This window comes from Octodon degus, unplaced genomic scaffold, assembly GCF_000260255.1.
Source record: "Octodon degus isolate 3935 unplaced genomic scaffold, OctDeg1.0 scaffold00076, whole genome shotgun sequence".
NCBI classification, from domain to species: Eukaryota; Metazoa; Chordata; class Mammalia; order Rodentia; family Octodontidae; genus Octodon; species Octodon degus.
The window spans coordinates 558,009-580,682 of record NW_004524652.1 but is presented as its reverse complement, the minus strand read 5'-3'; the positions used below and the strand labels follow the sequence as shown (position 1 = coordinate 580,682).

Sequence of the window (22,674 nt, the reverse complement as noted above, 5' to 3'; positions counted from 1 at the left end):
GGAGGCAACACAAAAGATGCCATGATAACTGGTCGGGGACTAGCTGCACCAAGCTGATGGCCACCATGGAGAGTAGACGCTCCATTCAGGAGGTGGCAGAGGACTAGCCACAGGGTTCCTGTTGTCACCTCTGTCTCCCCACAGGAAGGTGACCCCTGCAGCTGACCCAGTGCTCTGCACTCAGGGAGAGACAGGAAGGCCGGGGGAACAAGGAAGTCCTGTCACAGCCCTTCCAAATGGCCGAGCAGCCAGGCCTGCTGGTGCTCCTGTACTTGCTTGGCCATACTCTGCTCCAGGTGCACAACAGGGCACCAGCCTTGCCCCATTGAGCCCTCAGAACCACCACAGTGGACCAGGCCACTTGCCAGGCATAGGCAGACAGCTTGCGTGGACCTGCATGGGCACAAGCACACAGCAGGTCTGCAGGAGCACAGCGGTCTCTACACTCACTGGGAGGGACACCCTCTTCCAGAAGATGCTAGATGTCCCCACAGCCAATCACTGCACTCAGGGTGTACTTTATCCCTGTATAATATGGCTATCACCTGGTACATGAGCTCCCATTCTAAGTCATGCCTTCACCAGCTGTGGTGGTGCATACCCATATCATAGTATTCCGGAAGGCTGAGGCAGGAGGACTGCAAGGTCCAGCCCAGCCTGGGCAACTCAGAGACTTGGTGGTACTCTATCAAAATAAAAAAGTAATAATAATAAAAGTCTGAGGAATAAAAGGCAATAAAAAGGTCCTGGGTTCAATCTCTAGAACTAAGAAAAAGGGGGGGTTGTCTTGCTCTATCAGTCTCTGCGATACAAGTAGTCAGTCAAGCCGCAGGAGCCTTGGACTCACAGCCAGGCCTATGACTCTGGCTCCTGCAGCTGAGAGCTACTCAGACTTGGTACTCTGGGCCACTGCACCCCCAGCTTGAGCAAGGTGTGCACACAGCATCTTCAAGAGCTTCCTTCTGGCAACAGGTATTGCCTGAGTGCCCCAAGCTCCAACATCACGCCTGACACTGGATGTGCACACCTGATGGCAGAAGACATCTTTCCCCAGAATATGTGGGTTAACCTTGGTGGGTGCTCTGTCCCAGGGACTCCCAGCTTCCCACAGGGGAACCTGCTGCTTCGGGGCCCCTATGCCAGAACCTTCTACCCAGCCCACCTGTTGGTGATGTACTCCACATAGGCAATGGCATCCTCTATTTGACGCTTCTTTGTACAAAGAATGATGCGGTTGAAATTGGCATAGATGACTGAGGAGCCCAGGCGTTTGAACTCAGCAATGAGCCTGTGACAAAGTTCACAACCAATGCAGGAGTCACCCGTGGAAACAAGCCTCCTGCTACACTTGGACAGGAGCCACATGGAGAGCAGAGACAAGGTCTTTTTGAGACAAGGTCTCATTCGTTGCCTGGATTGCCATGAACTTCCTGCTGTCTGCCTCCCGAGCAGCAAGGACTACAGGACTGTGCCATCCCACCCAGGATAGCAGGGACTTCTAAGAACAAGAGAACACCACACCTGTGATCCCAACACTCGGGAAGCTGAAGCAAGAGGATCACAGTGAGTGCCCGGCTATCCTGGGCTACAAAGTGAGTTCACTGCCACCCCGGACTACACAGTGAGACCATGTCTCAAAAAAACAAAGACGAAGACAAAAGCACAAGACCACACACAAAGGCAAAGACAGTCACAAGCTGAGGGGGGGAAATCTGCAAACTTGTCACAGAAAAATGACTACTTTTTATATAGAGAACTCTCTCCTCCCCCCTCTCCCCTTAGGCACAATCATTAAATTTGCAGGCTGGCCTTGAATTTCCCATTTTCCCCTTTCAGCCTCCTGAGTAGTCAGGGTAACAGCACGTATCACTGGCTTTGTATGCTCAGCAAAACTACAGAATAAGGGGCAAAGGACATGAAGAGTATGACTTTATGAATAAAGTTTGACTTTGATGGAACTGGACAGCACTGGCTCCTAGAGACGGGCATGTGTACCCAGTGTTTTGAAGTGGGAGTCTGGGAAGTGTTCCTGTCACAGCCTCTGGGGGGCTTTGGCCATGCTGACCACATCAGCATGATTCAGGAGTTCTAGTTAGCAGACCTGTAAAGGTGCCACTTCTGAAGATAGTGGCCCAGGCCCGGCACAAAGTTGTTTCTAACAGCAAAGATGAGACAGCCTAAATGGCCCTGCCCCGCCCCACCCCGCCCCACCCCGCCCCGGCCCAGCCCGGCCCAGCCCGGCCCAGCCCAGCCCAGCCCAGCCCAGCCCAGCCCAGCCCAGCCCAGGCAGGCACTCACTGAAGAAAGAGCTTCTTCATCATGTTGTGCAGAGTGCGGTGTAGGGCGGGATCATGGAGCAGAGAGCAGGGTGACCGCAGCCAGCGGTAAAAGTGCATTACCTGGTTGTCAGCGTAGACATTGTGGTACTGCATGATCTCCTTTACCCAGCCCACCACCATGCTCTTCAGGATCCTGCAGGGGCACAGTGGGACTCAACCTCCACACCCACAGAGCCACCCCAAGCTCAGCATTCCCAAGGGTGGGAACCTGCTGTCACCTGCCAGCTTTGAATATCCTTTCCCTGGGGTCTCAATGTCTAGGAGGACATGGGATGAGGCTCAGACATGTAAACTGGACACAGTGAAGACCCCAGGCGCCTGCTAGTGAGGCACTGACAGCACATCCAGCCTGTGGCCCCTGGAGGCTTGAGGCATACTTCATCCCAAGGAGGGTAACAAATCCATGGGGTCCCAGTGCTACACAGGGAACCCACAGCGGCTGTGCTTCCTTTGGTACAGTCTGCGTCAGGCTGCCTCCGCCTGCCTCTCAGGACTCTGCTCTGCCCCACCACCCTGTTAAGACACCTTCCCTCCTCTCTTGCGGCAGAGACAGGGCAAGGCCAAGGCACTCATTCTGGAGTGCGAGAGCTGAACACTAACCCTCACTCTGAGTTGCACCATGAAACCATGACCTGGGTTCTTCTGCTGCTTCTTGCTCTAAGCCTGCACCGTATCTTGGGCTGTTGTGACGCCGAGGCACTGTGAGCAGAGGCGCGGCTGTGCACGGGAAGTGCCCTTCAGGGTGCCCCCCCCCCCCCCCCGGTAGTACACAAGCTCCTTCTCCTCAGGAAACGGGACGAGGGGCGCTCCCAGGGTGCCAGCCCCCCCCCCCCGGCCACAATGCGTCACAACCCATGCTGACCCCTCCATTTGCTCAGTGGGGGACTGAGGACTCTTGCAGACATAGACTCATCACACTGGAAAGCAGTGACCTCTAGGAACAGGAAGGTCGGAACTCAGTGCTTGGACAGCTGGCTCGCCAATAGGCAGGACGCAGCCCAGGGCCACGGGGACGCTGGCTGGGGCAGGAGGCTGGCATCGCGCTGACTAGGGATGCTGCCTCGGGCCCCCACTTTGCAAAGTCTTACCCTGGAGCAGCACAGGCATGGAGGCCATACCTGAAGGTACTAGAGCAGAGGGCCACCTCATCATAGCTGGCTGGGGCACTGGCCTGGTTGCCGGTGACCATGTCCTCCAGGGAGGCCTGCGGGACCACATCGAAGCTGATGCCCATGCTGCTGGCACCCTCCATGTCATTGACATGGTGGGACTGGAGCACAGTGTTGACCGCCAGGTTCTGAATGTCCAGCTCCACGCACACTGTGGAAGACACTGTGTGTCCACGGCCCCAGCCAGCTCCAGCGCCACCTCCTGGTGTCCAGTCACAGCTTCGTGACCACCAGGAAGTCAGCGCCTGGCAGGTGCTTTCTCTGATCAGCACCTGACCTCAGACCCATGGAGCACTCGGTGGCTGATCTTTGACCCAGATTACTCGCCCCCGTGGCCTCAACTTTTTTTTTTTGAGGTACTAAGGATAGAACCCAGGATCATCTCACTGAGCCAAACCCTGGGCCCCTTTTTATTTTTATTATGATAGTCTTGCTAACTCACTAAGTTGCCCACGCTGGGCTCGCAACTGTAACCCTTCTGTCTCAGCCTCCCAGTGCAATACTGTAGGTATGCACCGCCACACCTGGGGTCCTTGGCTCCTGATCCGAGTTTGGCTGCCAGATGTCATCAAATAGCAGAACTCTAGCCTGGCCTCATGTGCCACTCACCTGTGGAGTAACAGCCAGAACTGTTGATCTCCACTGTGGCTCGGTCATCAAACTCCATGACAAGGCGGTTGTCATCAGCCTCTTTCCCACCCAGGTCAGGCCGCGCCATAGGAGACAGCCAGAGTAAGTGGTTATGTCGCTGGAGGTGGCGGGCAAAGAATAGGTCGGAGCCAAAGGTGGAGATGTCCTCAGGCAGGTTCCCAATGGGAATGTGAAAGTACCTGTAAGAGGGACAGTCAGGCTGGACCACTGCGACAAAGGTGCGTGTAGACACCCATGCACCTGCCTGGGCTCACCTGCTCATCTCGAAGGCCTGTGACAGGCATGTGTCCAGGTTGAGGTAGTGCCGGATCATGCGGCGTGCTCCATGGCGCTGCCAGTCCAAGACACCATAACTGATCTTGTCCGCTACATGCATGGGCACCAGTGGGAACTCCTCTAGGACAGGAATCTCACTGGCCAGTCTGCGCAGCTCCCAGCTGGACTGGACGGCAATGAGGGTGGGGCCCCGGCGTTCCTCCTGGAGTAGGGAGAAGGAAGAAAGGGCTGGCAGACCAAGCCTAGGGGCAGAGGCCCTCACGGCAGGCTGTCGTGCTCCCTGACCTTGTAGGTGAGCAGGAAGCGCTGGATGGCCCTGCAGATGGTCTTCAGGTCAGTTTCAGCGCGAACCTCAAAAGTGTGTTTTGGGGGCGGCAGGAGCTCGGCGCCTACCTTCTCCAGCAGAAGACTGTGTTCAGCAGAGTACAGGGTGCCTAGGTTGGGCATCTGATTGCTGCGCACCTGGACAGGCCAGCATGTTAGCTCCCCTCCTCAGCAGGAGCATCCTCCTCCCCAGGTCCTGCCTGACCCCATCAGGGACTCACAGTGTCTAACACAAACACAGATGCTCTGCGTTGAGAGGGGATGAAGACACCGAAGAGTGCCTTGTGGCCCTGTGCGTGGTGGTACAGGTAGATATGGCGGATGCTCCCTGCAGAGGGAAGCAGGCCTGTCAGCAAGATGTGCAGGAGCAGACTGAGTAAGGGGGCTTCTAGCACAGGCCATACCTGGTTCTAAGTAGTTGAACTGGGCCAAGGAGCGCATCTCCAGGTGCTCCAGGGAAAAGGTGTCAGCTTCCCAGCCCGAAAGGTGCCGCACCAGCTGCTTGCTGACCACACACACACAGCCCAGCTGCACAAGAGCCCGGAACAACAAGGGGACCTGGAAGAGTGGACACACAGGCAGCAGGACTGGCGCCTTACCTACCCTGAGGCCCGCCGTCCCATGGGGCAGAGCCCTGCATGCCCCCGTCTATCCCCCGCTGGTTCAGCTGTGTAGCTGCAGTTACCTGTGTCTCATATACACCCTCAATGTCTGGCGCTGACAGTTCGGTGTTGATCTCATTGATGTGCTCTTGGTACATGTCCTCTGGCACTGAATACTCGTAGAGATTGTAGACAGGGTTGGAGCGTGGAAGGACCCGATTCACCTGGGGATAGTCGGGAAGGGACCTTGTCATGGCCACAGAATGCAGCATTTAGACTCCTGACTCTCGGCGCTCATGAATTAGCCCCCTTTCCTGATGATCACTACTACAGAATTCACATAATCTTTTTTTTTTTTTTTTGGTCTTTTTGAGACAGGGTCTCACTATGCAGCTCAGGCGGGCCTTGAACTCGCGGTGATTCTCCTGCCTCTGCCTCCTGAGTGCTGGGACGGCAGGCATGTGCCGCTACACCTTGGAAATCATCTTAGAACGGAAACTCCACCCTCTGAAAAGCGGACGAGCACTCCTGAACCAGGCTGTCCACAGCAATCTCACTCCTGGCCTATTGTTTCCCTATCTTGAGTTTAGTCAGAGGATGTCAGCAGAAAACCCAAAACAAACTTTTCCTGGTTAGAGGACAGAAAGGGACTGCAAGGCCACCGAGGTGGCGTTGTACGGCGGGCATGAGTGCCACCAGCGACGCCCCAAGTCTGCGCACGGCCACTTGAGCCCTCACTGCACACACAGGCAGCCCATGTACCCAGACTGGAAGCTTTACACAAAGAAAAGGAAGGACAGGAGGTCTGAAGTTAAACAGGGTTGGCAACCTCAACATTAGCTAAATGATTTTTTTAAAAAATGCCCTGAGTCGCACAATATCAAGTGCAAAATGTCTGGGATACAATAAAGTTTCTTGCCATTAACAACAACCAGAAGGGCCAGTGAGAAAGCTCAGTGGACTAAGCACCTGCTTAGGCAGGCGCAGGGACCAGGGTTTGATCCCCTGCACCACGTGCTGCACTGGCCTGACCTCCAGGGTGCACTGAGCTGGCAACCAAGTCCAGGTGTGGTGGCACAGGCTGTAGTCCCAGCACTGGGGAGGCTGGAAAACAGGAGGATCACTACGAGTGTAAGCTGCATCGTGAGGCCCTGTACCAAATACATTAAACAACAACAAAAACAACCACCAGAGAAATGAGTATTTCTCAAGGGGGACGAGAGCTGCCAGGTGCCAACTCTGGAATGCTCCGGATACGGCCATTAGCAAAGATTCTACAGCAGCTATACTATGCCCACCCAGCGAGCAACTAACCTGAAAGGAAGGGCAAGACAGGTTCTCAGCAGACAAGTGGGAATAATAAAAAGAGCTAATGGAAACCTTACTACTGAAAAAAGAAAGCATGTGAAGTTTCCCTGATGAGTTAAACAATAAAATAAAGATGAAAGAAGATTAGCTGGACACGGTAATGCATGCCAGCAATCCCAGCACTAGAAGGCTGGGGCAGAAGAAATCTTAGTTCAAAGCCACCCTCAGATACAAAGGGGGTTTAAGGCCAGCCTGGAGCACATAGCAAGGCCAGGGAGACAGCTCAGTGGCATAAACACTTGCCTGGCAAGTGCAAGGTCCCAAGTTCGATCCCTGGTACCATACATAAAAAAGAACGAACAACAGCAAAAAAAAAAAAAAAAAAAGTTAACTGGGCTGGCAAGATAGCTCAGCGGACTAAGTACCTGCTTTGGCAAGCACAGGGACCAGGTTCAATCCCTGGTCCCACAGGCCACATTGGCCCCAACCGCACGGCTGGCTGAGCCAGCAACTGAGTCTAGGCGTGGTGGCACATGCCTGTAATACCAGCGCTGGAGAGGTTGAAAACAGGAAGATCACTATGAGTCCAAGCTGCGCAGTGAGACCCTGCACTGGATACATAAATAAAAAAAATTTTTAATTAAACTAAAAAAACTGTCAGTAAACCTAAAGACAAGTTAATAAGAATTATCCAATCAGGGGAAAAAGAGAAAGATTTTTACAATGAATAATCACACTCCACTGTCTCCCCTAGCACAGAGGAGCTGTGGCACTTGAGGGGGGAGACAGAGCTTTCGGGGGATCCAGGGACGTGTTCTCTTATCTCTCTGCGTGAACCCCAAGGTGAACCTCGCTCAAAGGAGCCAGACCCAGTGGAATACGAGTTTGAAAGAAATACTTCTTAGAAGTGAAGTACACGTAAGGTGCCTCCACAGTACAAAGAGCTGTGCCACGGCACCCGTGGTGCTTTACCAGGAAAACGGCCCACCTGTCCTTCAGTTTAAGCCACCGCAGCAGCTGGCCATGTGCCACACAGGGCTAGAAAACACACTGTACCTTCTGCATGCCTCAATGGTTCACAGAGGCAGCACTCAGTGTGTGCTCCACAGCACCCAAGACATGCACAGAGAACCGCCTCATAAACCAGCTGTGCACCAAGTTAACAAGCTGTGTTAATGGGGGAGCTCCAACTGAGGCCCCACCTAGAGCCTGCAAGAATGAGCCACAAGGCAACGCTTCTCACAGACATTCAGCTGCACGGCTCTGTCCACCTGCCATGTCCAGAGCAGACGAATGTGCAGACACAGCAGGCCAGTAGTCCTGTGGCCGAGGAAGGAGTAGGGATAGGAGGCTTCTTTCTGGGGTGATGACAATGTCCTAAAACTGACTGCAGCTCTAGGTAGCACCATTCTGTGAATTCACTGAAAGCCACAGAATGGAGTCCTCTAAGCAGATGGGTTGTACGGTACACAGATTCACAGCTCAACAGAACTGTTAACAATCGCACCTATCAACAGTCTGAAACTTCTAATCAATGTCAAGATGGCCTGCTTCATAAGAGACACACCACTCATCGGGACAGGGTAGAAAGCACAGATGCGGACAGCTATCCAGCTCTTCAGGACAATGACAATAGCAGCTCTCACCTGAGTATTTGCTCTGGACCAGCTCTGTGCTTAGCCACTCAAATACCAGCTTCAGTAGTCCTCACAATGTCCTGAGGAGGCACTTGGGGATTTTGCTGAGCCCAGACAGCACACTGGGTACTGGTGCCCAAAGCCCACATTCCTGGTCAATGGTTGTTTCCCCATTTTGTGGTGCTTGGAATGTAACCCAAGGCCTCGCGCGCTAGGCAGGTGTGCTGCCACTGGCTCTGAGTGGCTCCCACCTGTAGCAGCACTCACAGGTGCTCACAGCCATGCCCCATACCTTGCGACAGGAAGCCCCCTCCTCTGCTCTGGCCACCCGCTGGTTCACATAGAAGACGCGGGGGATGCTCAGCTTGAGGCAGTGCAAGTCACTGCCGATGACGGCCCACAGCCGGAACAGGCCGGTCTGGCCAGTCTCACTGATCTAAAGGAAAGCAGAACATAGCACATCACAGAACACACTGCCGCCTCCCAGGAGCCTCCAGCTCTGCCCTGGCACAGGCCAAGGGCCCTGGGAAGGGAAGAGAACTACAGGCCTGAGCCATCCTCCATCCCAGACTCCACGTGGCTGTTCCCCTTGGCGTGTCTCATGCCTGGACCAAGGTGCACACCTGAACAATCTGCCAGGGAAGGTCCAGAACACTGCGGGCTGTTTTCCGCAGGAAGCTACCCAGCCCTGTGGCAGGCCCATCTCTGATGGCCCCATGCCTTGGTGCACCCTCTGCCAACTCTCGACACTGCCTCTTCCTGCGGGCTACGCGCTGTCGAGCCTGCAGCTGCCATTTCTTCTTATGAAACCGGAGCCACACCAGCCACTCTTCCTAGAACAGACAGGGGCAACCAGCAGGCACGCGGTGAGGTAGCAGTGTCCCTCTGTGACCCCTCACTTTCTAAGCCTTAGCAGCCTCCAAGCACTCTGTGACAACCAAGCACCTCCACAACTTCTTCCCAGTATGAAGGCTCGCCTTCGGGTGCCCGTAGTCAGGGAGCAGCCACCCCAACCCTGCCCCTGCAGTCTCTCACCTGGCTGGTTCCCAGGGCAGGAGGCTGCCCCAGGATCTCTTGCCAGGGCACAGTCAGCACGAGGTCCTGAGACTCCTCCTGGCTCTCCCAGAGAACTCGCTTCCTCTTAGTGGCCACAGGGACAGTGGGGAGCGGTGGTTTTGTAAGGCCGAAGTCCTCTATGTCAGAAGCACCAGGCCTCGGGCTGCCTTCAGAGGCCTGGGCCATCATAATCTGGAAAGAACCAACCAAATCTTTAAAACTCAATCCTAAAAGGGCCAGGGAGATGACTCAGTGGAATAAGTGCTTCCCTGGCAAGCGCAAGGGCCTGAGTTCAATCCCCGGCTCCGCACAAAAAAATCCATCAAGCACCAAATTCCCCAAGCCACAAAGCAGCTGACTGCCAAGGAATGGCACGCATCATGCGAATATCGGGATCGCTCTGCCGTGCCTAACTGCTGTAGAACATTCCCTGGTACGAACAACAGCCACCACAATCACTTTTTTTTTACTTTTTCAGACAGGATCTCGCCATGCAGTTTGGCTGGCCTTGAGCTCACTTTGTAGCCCAGGCTGGTTTAGAACTCTCACAACCATCCTGTCAGCCTCCTGTGTGCTAGGATTAGAGGTACGGGCCACCATGCCCTGCTCACAGTCACTTTCTAGGTGGAGGGCAGCTTGTCCCACCTCTCCAAAGCTGCAGACGGTAGCCTAACTCCTGATGCTGCCCTCTCCTTCTCCGGTTGTGCCCGCCGACCAAACGCTGCACCCGCTCCCAGCTAAAGAGCAGTGAGGTCCAGCACTTCCCAGCGGCTGCACCTTATGTTCGTGCCTGAACTGCCTTTCTCCAATTTTGTTTGTCCCATGTTTGCAGTAATGATTCTGTCCCTTGTGGGGATTTGACTCATGCATACAATACATCTCCACTCTTGCTCTCATCCCCACCTCCATCTCACAGTCTCCTTTCTTTCTGCAGAAGACTTGCCTCCCTGTTCAGCAACGTTTGCTGAGAGGCTGCCAGCTGCCATTCCACAAGCCATCCATGGACTGCCACCACAGGGACAGCAAACACCCTTCCCAGCTGAGCCTTCAAGAAAGCCAAGGTCCCAGCCCACACCCTGACAGGAGCCTATGAAGCCCTAATCCAGTTCCCAGCCGCGCTGTGCCTACAAGTCTGACCTGCGGGGTGTGGCCTATAATGTGTGTGCCCGACGCTGCAAGCGCTGGGGCCACCTGCTGCCGAGCACCACTTCAGCGGTACATGTTACTTCTGCACATTTCAACCTTTTCTTGAAATTGTGACTTGGTGATGTCTATGTGCCTTTGCTTTTGGTGACAGGGTCTCACGACGTAGTTCTGTCTTGACTTGCATAGGTCTTTCTGCCATAGCCCTCTGAGTAGTTGAGACTGTAGGCAGGCACCGCCACATAGGGCTGGTTCCTTACATTTTGTATCAACAAGTCACATTATTTGGGAATAATGAATTTCATGTTTTCTTTTTTAAGACTTAAGTTTTAAGACAGCTAGGTGTGGTGGTGCATATCCGTAATCCCAGCTACTTAGTAGCTGACACAGGAGGGTCACAAGTGTGAAGCCAGCTTGCATAACTTAAGGACAAACATGCAAACCCCACAACAAAACTAAAACCAAACAAAATCCAAAAAAAGGGACAGAGCTCAGTGTTCTGGGCTCAGCTTCCTTTGTCACACAAATAGAAAACAGAACTCCTCCCAGAGCCCCTGAATTCTTCTCTAATAACGTGGTGAGAACCTCCAAATACTCTTAAGAAAAATGGCCCCAACAGCACGCCCGCCTCGTGCCTTCTGCAGTGCTCCCTCTCCTGCTGCAGTGCTGGAGAAGTGCTCCCCCAGACGCGCAACACCTCACCTCTTCTGCTTCTCATTAGTCCAAGTTTTATCCTGAACACTGCATGCTCCCCCAAAATCTCTGCATCCCAAATGCTCCTATAAGCCTTCTTCTCTAATGAAGGATCAGATTAATATTTTTCCCAAGAATAATTAAACCACCAGATTACTACAGCTGAAAAAGCTTTCCGGGGCCAGGGATACAGCTTAGTCGCAGAAGCACCTGGCAATAGCAAGGTCCTGAGTTCAATCCCTAGTACTGCAAAATAAACAAACAAACAAACAAAAACAGCCAGGCATGGTGGTGCATACTTATAATCCCACTACTCGAGAGACTGAGGCAGGAGGATCGCTTCAAATTCAAGACCAGCCTGGGCTACACTGTAAGCTCAAAGCCAGCCTGAACTACAGAGTGAGATCCTATCTCCAAAAGACAAAAATACATGCATAAGCAAGCTTGCCAGTCCTGTCTTAGTTCCTACTTGGTCTTAACACAATTGGCCTTATATTGTATAGAACTCGGGTTAATAGTTTTCCATCTGCTGTTCATCAAGTGAAAAATGGCCTTAAACTTCCTTTCATATAGTCATCAATTTTGTTACCAAGATGACAAGCTCTACCAAGGTTACTAAATGAGCTATCAAACTTTTTCTTCTTTATTCTCTGAGTGTCAGATTCTACTTGTTTGCTAATTCTAACTAGCTACTAAATCTACTTAAACCTATTATTTCAACCCTACTGATTTTTATTAATTTCTGGTCACTCAATGTATCAGTTAGGGGGAGTTAGGTTAAACTCTCCTAAACAGCTTTTCTCATAACTAGGTAAAGTTTTACATTTACTAAATCTGAAGCCACAGTTAGGATTATGCATTCCTGGTGAATGGCTTCCAGCACTGGCTCCGAGATTATTTTGTCTGGCACTAATATAGCTGTGTCTGTCAGTTTTTGATTAACATTTACTCAGTCTCCCCCCCTTCTTCTTTTCTTTCCACATGTAAATGTAGTATGTATGCATACATACATTTATCATATATCTTTATCTTTTACTTTTTAGGTATAGCTCTTGCCTACTGAGAATTTATTAGGCAAAGTTCTATACTAGTCTTGTTTATGGCTCACTTTTTAAATATTTTTAACACCTGAAAGCCTCTCTGCTCTTCTGACTTTAGCCATCCCTTTCACTGCACACTACCGAGAAAACAGAGCACACAGGGGAAGCGACTCATTCCAAGTCAGAGTCTAGCCATACACTTCAGTATTAGCATGTAAGACAGCACTTCAAGAGCCAGCAGACAGCTCAGTGGACTAATGCGCGCAGGCACAGGGACCGAGGACCGGAACCCCGGCGTGCTGTGCAGGCCAAGCCCAGTGAGACCGCAAACGAGACTGGGCATGGTGGCACGTGCCTATAATCCCAGCACTTGGGAGACTGAAAAACAGGAGGATCACTATGAGTTCAACCCGAGTCCGATCCATGTGGTGCTACCCTGTACTAAATGCATTAAAAATAAATAAATAAAAAGTACTTCCAGATGGGTGTCATTATGCATGCCAGTGAGCCCAACACTCTGGGAGGCTGAGGAAGGAGGATTCCAAGGTCAAGCCTAGGCTGGGCAACTTAGCAAAACCTTGTCCTAAAATAAAAAAATAAAAAAAGGCTGAGGTTGTAGCATCATGCCAAGGCCCCAGGTTCAAGTTCCACAAACACCCTCACTTGAATTTGCAATCTGTTTCCTATTAAACAAGAGTGAATAAGCGCTTGCCTGGCAAGCACAAGGGCCTCAGTTCAATCCGCAGTTCTGTCAAAGAAAGAAAAACAGAAAAACCAAGAGTGAACAAAGCTTTAAAATACCAAAGTGTGGGGCTGGTGAGACGGCTCAGTGGTCTAAAGCACCTACTTAGAACAAGCTAAGCTAAGCAAAACACAGGGACCGCGGTTCAATCCCCCAGCACCACATGCCAGCCAGCCCCGCCCCCTGGTGGGCTGAGCTGGCCACACACACACAAAATAAATAAATATTAAAAAAAAAAAACAAAACAACAAAGTGTGGGGACTTAGGGTTAGCTCAGTGGTTGAAGTGCCTGTGCGGGGAAACCCGGTCAGGTGCAGGGGAACGCAGTTTGATCCCCAGCCCCAAGTGCCTTACCAGACCCACCCTTAAGGCAGCCTGAGCCAGTCAAAAATAAATACATACATACATACATACATACATACAATAAAATGCCCAAGTGTACATTTTCAGGGCAGCATCACGTTATGACAGCAGTCCGAGGACCTGTGCACCCTGTTTTCCTGCCCTGGCTGGTTACCTGTCTCTTGCCTTCAAGGACAAAAAGCTCGCTGATCTTCTTCTGCTTGTACACATCACTCTTCTCCAGCAGCTTTTTGTGCAGCCAGTCTGGGTGTCTGACGCGAGGCACTGGGTTCTTCACCTGCACGAAGAAAACGCCAGTCAGGGAGGCCGCAGGATACCTGGGCCAGCTCCAGCTGGCCAGGCTGCCCCGGGCTCCCACCTCACCAGCTGGCCAGGCTGCCCCCGGCTCCCACCTCACCTGCTGCAGGCTGCCCCCGGCTCCCACCTCACCTGCTGCAGGCTGCCCCCAGCTCCCACCTCACCTGCTGCAGGCTGCCCCCGGCTCCTACCTCACCTGCTGCAGGCTGCCCCCGGCTCCCACCTCACCTGCTGCAGGGCTGCGGGGATGGTGATGATCTTCTGGATGGCACTCCCGAGGCGTTCTATGTAGTAGTCCCAGTCCAGAATCTGCACATGTAGAACACACAGTGAGAAACAGTGATGACGCGCCACACCAACACTGCTAGCTGCCCTCAGTCTTCTAGAAACTGCGTGTTAGGTGCCCATTGAGAGGAGGAAACCTGGAGAGATGAACCAGCTCCTCCAAGATCACAGCTTTTTTTCTTTTGTGCAGTACCAGGGATGGAACTCAGGACCCTACACTTGCCAGGCAAGCACTTATTCTACTGAGCTATCTTCCCAGCCCCTCAAGATCACAGCTTGCCAAAAAAAAAAAAAAAAAAAAGCCCCAACTTGGGGCTTTTGATCTTCCTTCTCTCCGTTTCTCTCACTTGTCAATTCTGATCTTTTCCCAGTCCTCTTGTATATTTCTCATCCCATGTTTTTTTCCTCGTCCCTACTGGTTTTGTTATATTTTTTAACCTAATAAAAATGGGATGGTAAAAAAGAAAAAAGATTAGGGACTGGGGAGATGGCTCAGTGGAATAAGCGCTTCCCTGGCAAGCACAAGGGTCTAAGTTTGATCCCCAGTTCAGCAAAAAATAAAAAAATTTTAAAAAAGATCACAGCTTGCAGGTGGCTGAGCTGGCCGTGTCCCTGGCCCTCTGCCCAGAACAGCCCAAAGGCCTCCCTGGTATGCAGCATTTCCATTTGTGCAGGCAGCATTTTGCTTTTGCACCATTGCATCTCAAAACAGAAGCTGGGGTGAAGACTCAGACAAAACAGACAACCCAGGTCAGGTATGATCTGCCTGACAAGCTTTCTTCCTACACTTCCGAGAGTAGAAAACACTGGCACTCACAGTCCGAATATCAAAGTCCTGAAGGGTTGAGCTCTTAAGCCATTTCCGGAGAAAGTGCTTCCTTACGGTGGGCTCTGCTTGGAAAATGGCAAGTGGGATGGCCCTGGGCAAGGATAGGAGGGAAATTCACAGTGAAATCACAATTCTTATTAAATGTATAGCCTCTAAGATGTCATGTTTACACTCTCCAGTCACCACTAATTCTCCATTACACTAACAGACATTCCCAGTGTGGGCCACTTGGGGTTTCTGGTGCCCAGCACACTGACACCCTTAGTCCTTGCACACATGCAGAAAGCTCATCACGGGTGAAGCACACCAGAGTCTGGCTAATTCTAGAAACAAGAAACCAGTCATCACGTTACCAGCAAAAGCAACTCTCAGTGACACCTCTCTCACTGGACAAGACATTTCTGTGAAATGTCAGAAAGCAGCTCAGCAGCTCAGAGAGCACAGCAACCCGTGCATTGAGCAGCTCACTATCAGGAAACGGAGTTTAGGAGGTTGCGCCCAGGGTGGCATTTCTCGATCCCACGCATGCGTTTATGTTGCTCCCGTTGCACATGGTCATGAAGAAAGGGCAATTTCCGGGTTTTCTGTTTCAGTGGGTGGCAGCCAGGCTCAAGGCCAAGCTCAACTTTCCATTGCTGCCGCCTGCGGCTGAAGTTAAGGCTGTTCAGCTCCTGCACCATATTTTCATCCCCAAACACACTGATTTACCCATTCTGCAGGGTAGACATTTACATGATTCTCAGTCTGGTGGCAAACATAATGTGATGTGCACGTGAGGTCACCAAGGCGCAGCCCAGAGGTACCCCGTGGCCTCTGGTTCCACCCTGCCAGACTCCACTCCAAGTGACACCACACTGGGTGCCAATCTACTGCCCAAGAAGAGGAGCACCTATGACCACCCTCTGCTGCTGGCCAAGCCATACCTGCCAGGCGCTGGAGTCCGCACGTACCACCTGCCAACTCTTCCCTGTGCAGTGCCACTCTAATCTGGTGTTTACCTTCCTCTTGGTGTTGCTTTTCTCGCTGATTTATAGGAATTCTAGTTCGTGCTTTGTTTTAGGTCCAATTTCTTTACCTTTTGTTATGACGGGGATTTTTGTTGTTGTGGTTGGTTTTGTTTTTTTGTGGCAGCATCTTGCTAGGTAGTTCTGGCTGGCTCTGAACTCACTATGTAGTCCAGGCTGGCCTCAAGCTCAAGGCAATCCTCCAACCTCAGCCTTCCAAGTGCTGAGGTTACAGTACATGCCACCATGCCTGGCAATGGGGATTTTGTTTGGGCGGAAACACATGCTGTTTATTTTCCCTTTCCTCTGTGTCTCTCCAGATAGATGAGAGTCACTAACATTAGCAGGCTACCCAGCCCTCTGCGGCTGTGCTCATGAGTCTGTTACCCACATGGCCTCTTCTATGGGATTGTTCAGAGCTGCAGGTACTACTGGTGGGCTCCCTCCACAGAGGCTCTCTTGGTTCTAGATGGCCTCTGCTGAACAGGCTGGAAGTCTAAACCCCTCCATGATTCTTCAGTCACAGGCCACCCGGACTCTAGAAGAGGGGCAGGCTCCCCTACCCACGAGAGGATCTAGGTCACCTTAAGAAGCGTCAAAGACTCCAAGAGGCCCAGCTGGCTTCTAGCTCCTCTGGAAGGAACCCAGGACTCCTGCCACTGCTGCTGGTTCTCAGATTCTCCAGGGAAGATTTAACCACTACACCGAGGTCAAGCCCTTTCTTTAGGCTTGAGCTCCTGTGGTATACCCACAGGAGGTCATGGCATCCCTTCTCCCTCCCAGTCCCCACAGAGCCCGAGCCACTACTCCCTGCATGTTCTGGTGGAACAGAAGCTCCTGATCCAATGGAATCTTTCCCTGTTGCCCCTGATGTGCTGCAACAGCTGAAGGACACCTCGTCCTCACCAGCAGAGGGGACTGCAAGAGGTGGCACTAGCACCCCAAGGGGCTGCTCAGACGCCGGCGCACTCCGTATTGCTTATCACAGTACTCACTCCCACTGAGGCAGCAGCACCACCGTGGGATGAAGGACTTGGACCCTGCTCCACTTGGAACTTGACCTAGTGCTGGCACAGTCACTGGGCTCCACACCCACATCTAGCTCACACTGCTGAGGGGCTGCCCTCGTCAGTGCCCACGCAGACTACAACAAGGCCTCCCTAGCACTGAACACTTCTTCAGCAAAGCCGTCCCAGGTTCTTCCAGAGGTGCCCGCCAGCCTGTGGGGAGCCTGTGTTCTGCTGTTGCAGCCCTTACCTCTCAGTGACAGGCGAGCCCTCAGGCTTTCGGGAGATGATGTAACGGCAGCTCAGCCCTGCATCCTTGACCATCTGGTCTCCCAGGAACTCGGCCAGACGCTTGGCTGTGCTGATGGACGTGGACTTCTGCTCTCCGTAGTCTTCTAACTTTCGAGACATGGAGCGGTTCTCAGAGATCAGCTCAAAAAGCTCAGAATCCGGCATGTTAGCTGCCTAGAGGAAGAAGCAGTGACTTAAACCCAGGCTCAGATGCTGAGGAGCGAGAGCCTAATTTACCTGCAGGAACAGGACCAGGAGGCTCTGACAGAGGAGCACAGGGCAGGTACATACATCACAGCATCTGACCAGAAGGCGCACCAAGCCTCAGCCTGGGCAGACTGTGATGAGCAGCAAGACTACAGAGGACAGACATCGCTGTGACAAAGACAAAGGTGGTATCTGCTGTGCAAGAAGAGGAAGACGGAGCAAGAGGAGCCAGGGGAGGGAGACACTCCACATGGGGGAGCCCCGGAACCCGTGGGGAGAAGTCTGTGGGGCCCCACGCACTGCCTGCCTGTCTCCTCCAGCTCCTGAGGAGCTCTGTCACCCTGGGCTCAGGTTCATGTGTGGTCAGCTGCCTACAGAGCAAGAAAGTAACTTGAGCAACCAAGCCCACAAAGCACAGAAAGCCAGGCAAGTGTTCCAGGGCATCCCAACATGCCTTTCACCACAAAACTGTGACAGAAAAGAGCACGAAGAGAGGGAAAGGCTGCAAGCACCCCAAGTCCCCACATGAGCTGTGACAGCCAAACTCTGAGACTGCATGCCAGTGGACTATGGCAGCAGATGGAGCCATGTGTGCAGATGGGTGTTAGGCCTGCATGAGACAGCAGCACAGGGAGAGCGAGATGCTGAACAGGGACCCAGCACCTCCCTCCTTCCTTCCTCCTGCCCCGTCAGTCCCCCTCCTTCCCTCTCTTTTTTTCTTTCTTTCTGTGATACTGGGGATAAGTTATGAAAGTTACATCTGCAGTCAGGAATAAGATATGAGTGCCTGTAATCCTAGCTAATAAGGCAAAAAGATCACAATATTAGTCTACCCTAGGCAACTTAGCAAGACCCTGGGAGTGTAACTCAGTGTTAAGAGTGCTTGCCTAGCATGGAAAAGTCCCTGGATTCGGGACCCAAAACCCCCTACTCCCAATGATGTGTGCATTTATAGAGCCTGCAAAAGTTTAAAAATCAAAGTTGATATGATCTCTGATATTTCTGGTGACTCCTTTTCTCATCATGGTATTTTTTTATTTTTTTTATTATTATTATTTTTTTTGGTGGAACCGGGGATTGAACTCAGGTCCTTGCACTTGCCAGGGAAGTGCTTATTCCACTGAGCCACCTCCCCGGCCCGACTCATCATGGTATTTTAAGAAACATTTTCTTCAGAGTTGGCACTAGACACAGAAGCTGAGGGGAAACCCCAGGATCCCATGTCTCTTGCCGTCCAGAAGCTCTAGGCCTTCAGGCCTTTCCGGTAGGAGGCTCCAGGCAAGTGGTTCCTTACCTTGCTGTACAACACATCCAGCCAATAGTCGGCCACCTTGGCTACAGAGCCATACACCTCCTCCAGTGTGCTGCCCTTGAGAAAGGCCTCAAATACGGAGGACTGGAAGATTTTAATCAACTGGAGCTCCCCTCGGCGTTTGACTTCAAAGCCTTTCAACTCAGCCAGGGAACCATCTTCATTGAACACCGCATATCTGTGAGGAAAATGGCACCACAGGGACACAGACCCCTGAAAAGCTGGTTGCCTTGTCTTCTGTCTGTCTTCTCATTTTTTGTCTAGCCACCCACTGCGCACCAGGCAGGAAACATCACTACCCTCACTCAGACTGATGCTTCTCAAAAGCTAAAATGACTAGAGGGCCTGCTACCCACAGAACCACAACACGTCAGGCATGTGGATGTGCAGAGTTTCTTCCAAAGTGAGTCAGTAAAATGAAGAAAAAAAAAAAAATACCAGCTCTGTCCTTCCTGGCACTAGGTTCCACCTCCTGCTGGCTGGCAGGTCTGATTTATGTGAGTGACACCCTTGTGGAAGCCCTACCTCTTCTTCAGTTTCTTGCCTTCTTCCTTGGAAGCTGGGAGGATCATGGCAAGGTAGGGTCCATCAACCTCAAAAAAGATGCTATTCTCTGAGCGGGTGACGTAGGTGAGTGAGGAAGGCTCAGCCAACTCCTGGTACTGGTCATTAGTGAAGCCTTCCTGAAAAACGAGAGAAAAGGAGCAGCTTCATTCGCAGACCCACACTGAGAATCCCCCTACAGCTCTTAGAACTGGGCTGGCCACCAGCAGAGGCCCTTTCACATCAGACACAACCCAACAGGCCAAGCCCAGGCTGCACACTGTAAGCATCTATGTGCATGGCGTTCTAGGAAAGGCAAAGGGGCTACACAAAATACTCACACCAGGGGCCGGGGAGATGGCTCAGTAGAATAAGCGCTTGACTGGCAAGCGCAAGGGCCTGAGTTCAATCCCCAGTTCCACAAAAAAAGAAAAAAACAACATAATCACACCAGAAGGAGCCAAGATTTAAGGTGGGGACAGTGCCTCCTTGGAGAACCACCCAACTTCAGGACCTGAGCAAGGAAAACACACACAATACTGGGTGTCACACAGTACCAGGAAGCAGGGAAGTATTTCCAAACAAGAGCACAAAAGAGAGACCAAGTGTGGTGGTACATATCTACAATCCCAGTACTCTGGGAAGCTGAGGCTGCAGGATCACAAACTGGAGCCCAGGTTGCTGGACAACTTGGCAAGATTTTCTCAAAAAAAAAAAAAAAAAAAGAAAAAAAGTGGGGGGCTATGGGCAGAGCTCAACCTTTATGAAGGTTCTCAGTTCAATACTCAGTACCATGAGCAAACAGACAGACACCATCAGATACAGGCTGCGTCTCCAGAACACACCGCACACAGAGGAGCCCAGTGGTTCCTGGGCTACAAGGTGACGACCTAACATGTGAGGACAGAGCTGGTGTGTACGCCAGATGAAACAAAAACCCACAATGCGCACAGATACAAATAGAGGCGCCAGTGAACAAGCAAGGGAGGAATGGGAAAAGGTGGCGACACTGCCTCTGCATGGCTTCCAAAGGTAGAAGGGCGGGCGAGTGAGGGCACACCTGCAATCCTCGGCACCTGGGAAACAGGCAAGAGGGTCCCAGGATTGAGGCCAGCTGGGGTAACTCAAAGAGGCTCTGCCTTAAAAAGATAAGGCTTGGGGATATAGCTCAGTAGTACAGCACTTCCCTGGCATGTACAAAGTCCCAGGCTCAAGCCCCAGCACTGCAAAAAGAAAAAGGAAAAAAAGTAGAAAAGGGGAGATAGCTCAGGGGCCTAAGCACCTGCCTGCCAAGTGCAAGGTCCTGAGTTCGATCCCCAGTACAAAAAAAAAAAAAAAAAAAAAAAAAAAAAAAAGTTATAAAAAATAAAAGGGTCAGGGAAACACAAACTGTTATGAGCAAAACCAGAAAGTGGCTGCAGGTGACTCCACCATCACAGGGTCAAGTAGGAGCAAATATCCAGTGTCTCCTCCATAACACAGTGGCCCTCGCACACCATGTGCTCGGAGGCTGGACCCCTGCCCATAGGTGTAATCGCAGCCTAGAGAACGGCATGAGCAAGGGGCACCACACACTTCTGAGAGGTCTGCCAGGTGCAGCCCACACCTTTACCCATCAATAATGCCGGACACACAGGCCTAACAAGATACCATGGACACAGTGGGCATCAACCCCAGATAAGCCCAAAGAACCTCAGCTGTGGGACAGGAACAGCCAACAACCTCTGATCAAGGACAACGGACACTCAGCTGACAAGGAGACCAAGGCCCTGTCCCGGCTGGAGGAGATGCAGAGGGGGGGGTAGTGACATGGTCGTCGCAATTGTGGCTGCTTCACCCTGAAGACTATACCATGGTTTGTGCACGTTCATGTTAGAGGAAGTAGGCTGAAGGGGTCAGAAGTTCTCTTTACTACTGTTGTGGCTTTTTACAGATTTAAAACTATCTCAGAAATAAAAGCAGGAAGTAGGTGCTATGCTGAAGGAGAAAGAACTGGGCACAGCAGTCTGATGCAGGCCCTCGGGACAGGGAGACAACCTGGCCGCTGAGGGACAAGTCTGTGTTAGAAAGGTATCGGAGGAGGGCAGCGAGAGAGCTGAGCAGACTAAATGCCTGCTTAGGCTAGCACAGGGACTGGGGTTCGATCCCCAACACCACGTGCCACGCTGGCCCTGCCCCAGGCCTGCTGAGCCAGCCACCAAGACCAGGCGTGTAATCCCAGCGCTGGGGAGGCTGAAATCAGGTGGACCACTAGAGTCCGAGCTGCATACCAAGATCGTGTACCAAATACATCAGAAAGAAAGACAGACAGACAGACAGACAGACAGACAGACCGACCGACTGACCAACCGACCAGCCGGCCGGCCCTGCTGGAGGCTCTGCTCCTGCAGAGGTGCAACCTCACTGGCAGCCCAGACTTACCTTAACCATGATGTTCAACATGGCCCCAGGGTAGGAGATGGTCACCTTGGGCTTCTTCAAGTTGGTTGTCTTAATGACAAAATTCTCTGGGAAGCTATTTGGCAGGACACACCATATTCCATCCGTGTCTAGTTCCAAGGGCCTCCTTCAGAAGAAGAGTCAGGCCTCAGACACTGGACATGGGCTCGGGTACTCGGGAGCCACGGGCAAAATCCCTGAGGAGCTCCACGGGGCTCTGGCTCCTGAGCCCCACTCTTCACACAGCTCTCCCAGCCACACTCACCCAATCTGCTCGATCAGCTCCCGCGCCTGAGTGATGATATTGGCGCCGGTGAAGCAGACGATGCCGGCCATCTCCATGGAGTACCAGCGCGCCCTACGAGGGGCAGGCGTGCTCTGTGGTAGGTGAACTGATGCACAGCCCCCTCCACAGGGAACTAAGGGTGGAGGAGGTGTGCTCGGAGGGCCGATGCAGTGGCTAACGTGTGGAGAGCAGAGAGCGAAGGCAGACGCTGGCTCTGCCCTGGAGCTGCGTGGCTCAGGACAGCTGCCATGGCATCAGCTGCCCACTGCAGCCTCAGCAGTGCCTGACACCACCCCTAGCCACCTCGGGGCTCGTCCATTCTTTACACCCCATCCAAGGCCTGCCCTCACCTCTGGCCTCCATGGGGGGCAGACGCCTCCACCTCCTGCCAGAGCACCAGCCTCCCTGCTCCACGCTCCACGCTTTGCCCTTCTCTCCCTGCCAGCCTCTCCACCCCCTACCTGGTAGCACCAAATATGGCTCCGTCTTACTAGAAGCGAGGAGAAACACAACCCACCCTCAAACCGACCCTAGAGCCCAGTCCCCCTTCTTCTCCACTCTCCAGAGCTACAGCTAATGCCCCCTGCACCCTCCTGTTCCAACCCAGAGGCCAGGCCTCACCTCAGCCACTCACCCACTCTCAAGACCCCAACCAGCTTAGCCCAAGCAGCAGAGTTCAGCCTCACCACCCTGTCCTGCCTCCTACTCTCTGCCTGGGAACAGTCTCCATCTGGCTTCAAATACTTGTTGTGGGCCAGGGAGATGGCTCAGTAGAATAAGCACTTGCCTGGCAAGCGCAAGGTCCTGAGTTCAATCCCCAGTAATGCAAAA

General features: G+C 52.5%; 1 protein-coding gene across 4 annotated transcripts in view; it reads right to left on the bottom strand.

The window, feature by feature from the left end:
• Pole (DNA polymerase epsilon, catalytic subunit) overlaps positions 1-22,674 on the bottom strand; it is a 43,843-nt gene that overhangs the window by 6,743 nt on the left and 14,426 nt on the right. For 3 of the 4 annotated variants that reach the window (XM_004635839.2, XM_023720575.1, XM_023720577.1), the window contains 20 exons: positions 21,823-21,915; positions 21,540-21,684; positions 19,101-19,258; positions 18,558-18,753; positions 17,016-17,230; positions 14,743-14,845; positions 13,869-13,949; positions 13,498-13,620; positions 9,342-9,554; positions 8,930-9,139; positions 8,599-8,742; positions 5,445-5,585; positions 5,164-5,317; positions 4,981-5,087; positions 4,721-4,897; positions 4,414-4,637; positions 4,118-4,338; positions 3,458-3,659; positions 2,299-2,472; positions 1,163-1,288 (listed from right to left, as the gene is read on the bottom strand). In XM_004635839.2, coding sequence (XP_004635896.1) covers positions 1,163-1,288; positions 2,299-2,472; positions 3,458-3,659; positions 4,118-4,338; positions 4,414-4,637; positions 4,721-4,897; positions 4,981-5,087; positions 5,164-5,317; positions 5,445-5,585; positions 8,599-8,742; positions 8,930-9,139; positions 9,342-9,554; positions 13,498-13,620; positions 13,869-13,949; positions 14,743-14,845; positions 17,016-17,230; positions 18,558-18,753; positions 19,101-19,258; positions 21,540-21,684; positions 21,823-21,915 — 3,207 coding nt within the window. The remainder of the gene's footprint in view (positions 1-1,162; positions 1,289-2,298; positions 2,473-3,457; positions 3,660-4,117; positions 4,339-4,413; positions 4,638-4,720; positions 4,898-4,980; positions 5,088-5,163; positions 5,318-5,444; positions 5,586-8,598; positions 8,743-8,929; positions 9,140-9,341; positions 9,555-13,497; positions 13,621-13,868; positions 13,950-14,742; positions 14,846-17,015; positions 17,231-18,557; positions 18,754-19,100; positions 19,259-21,539; positions 21,685-21,822; positions 21,916-22,674) is intronic. The other variant, XM_023720576.1, reaches the window with a different exon arrangement.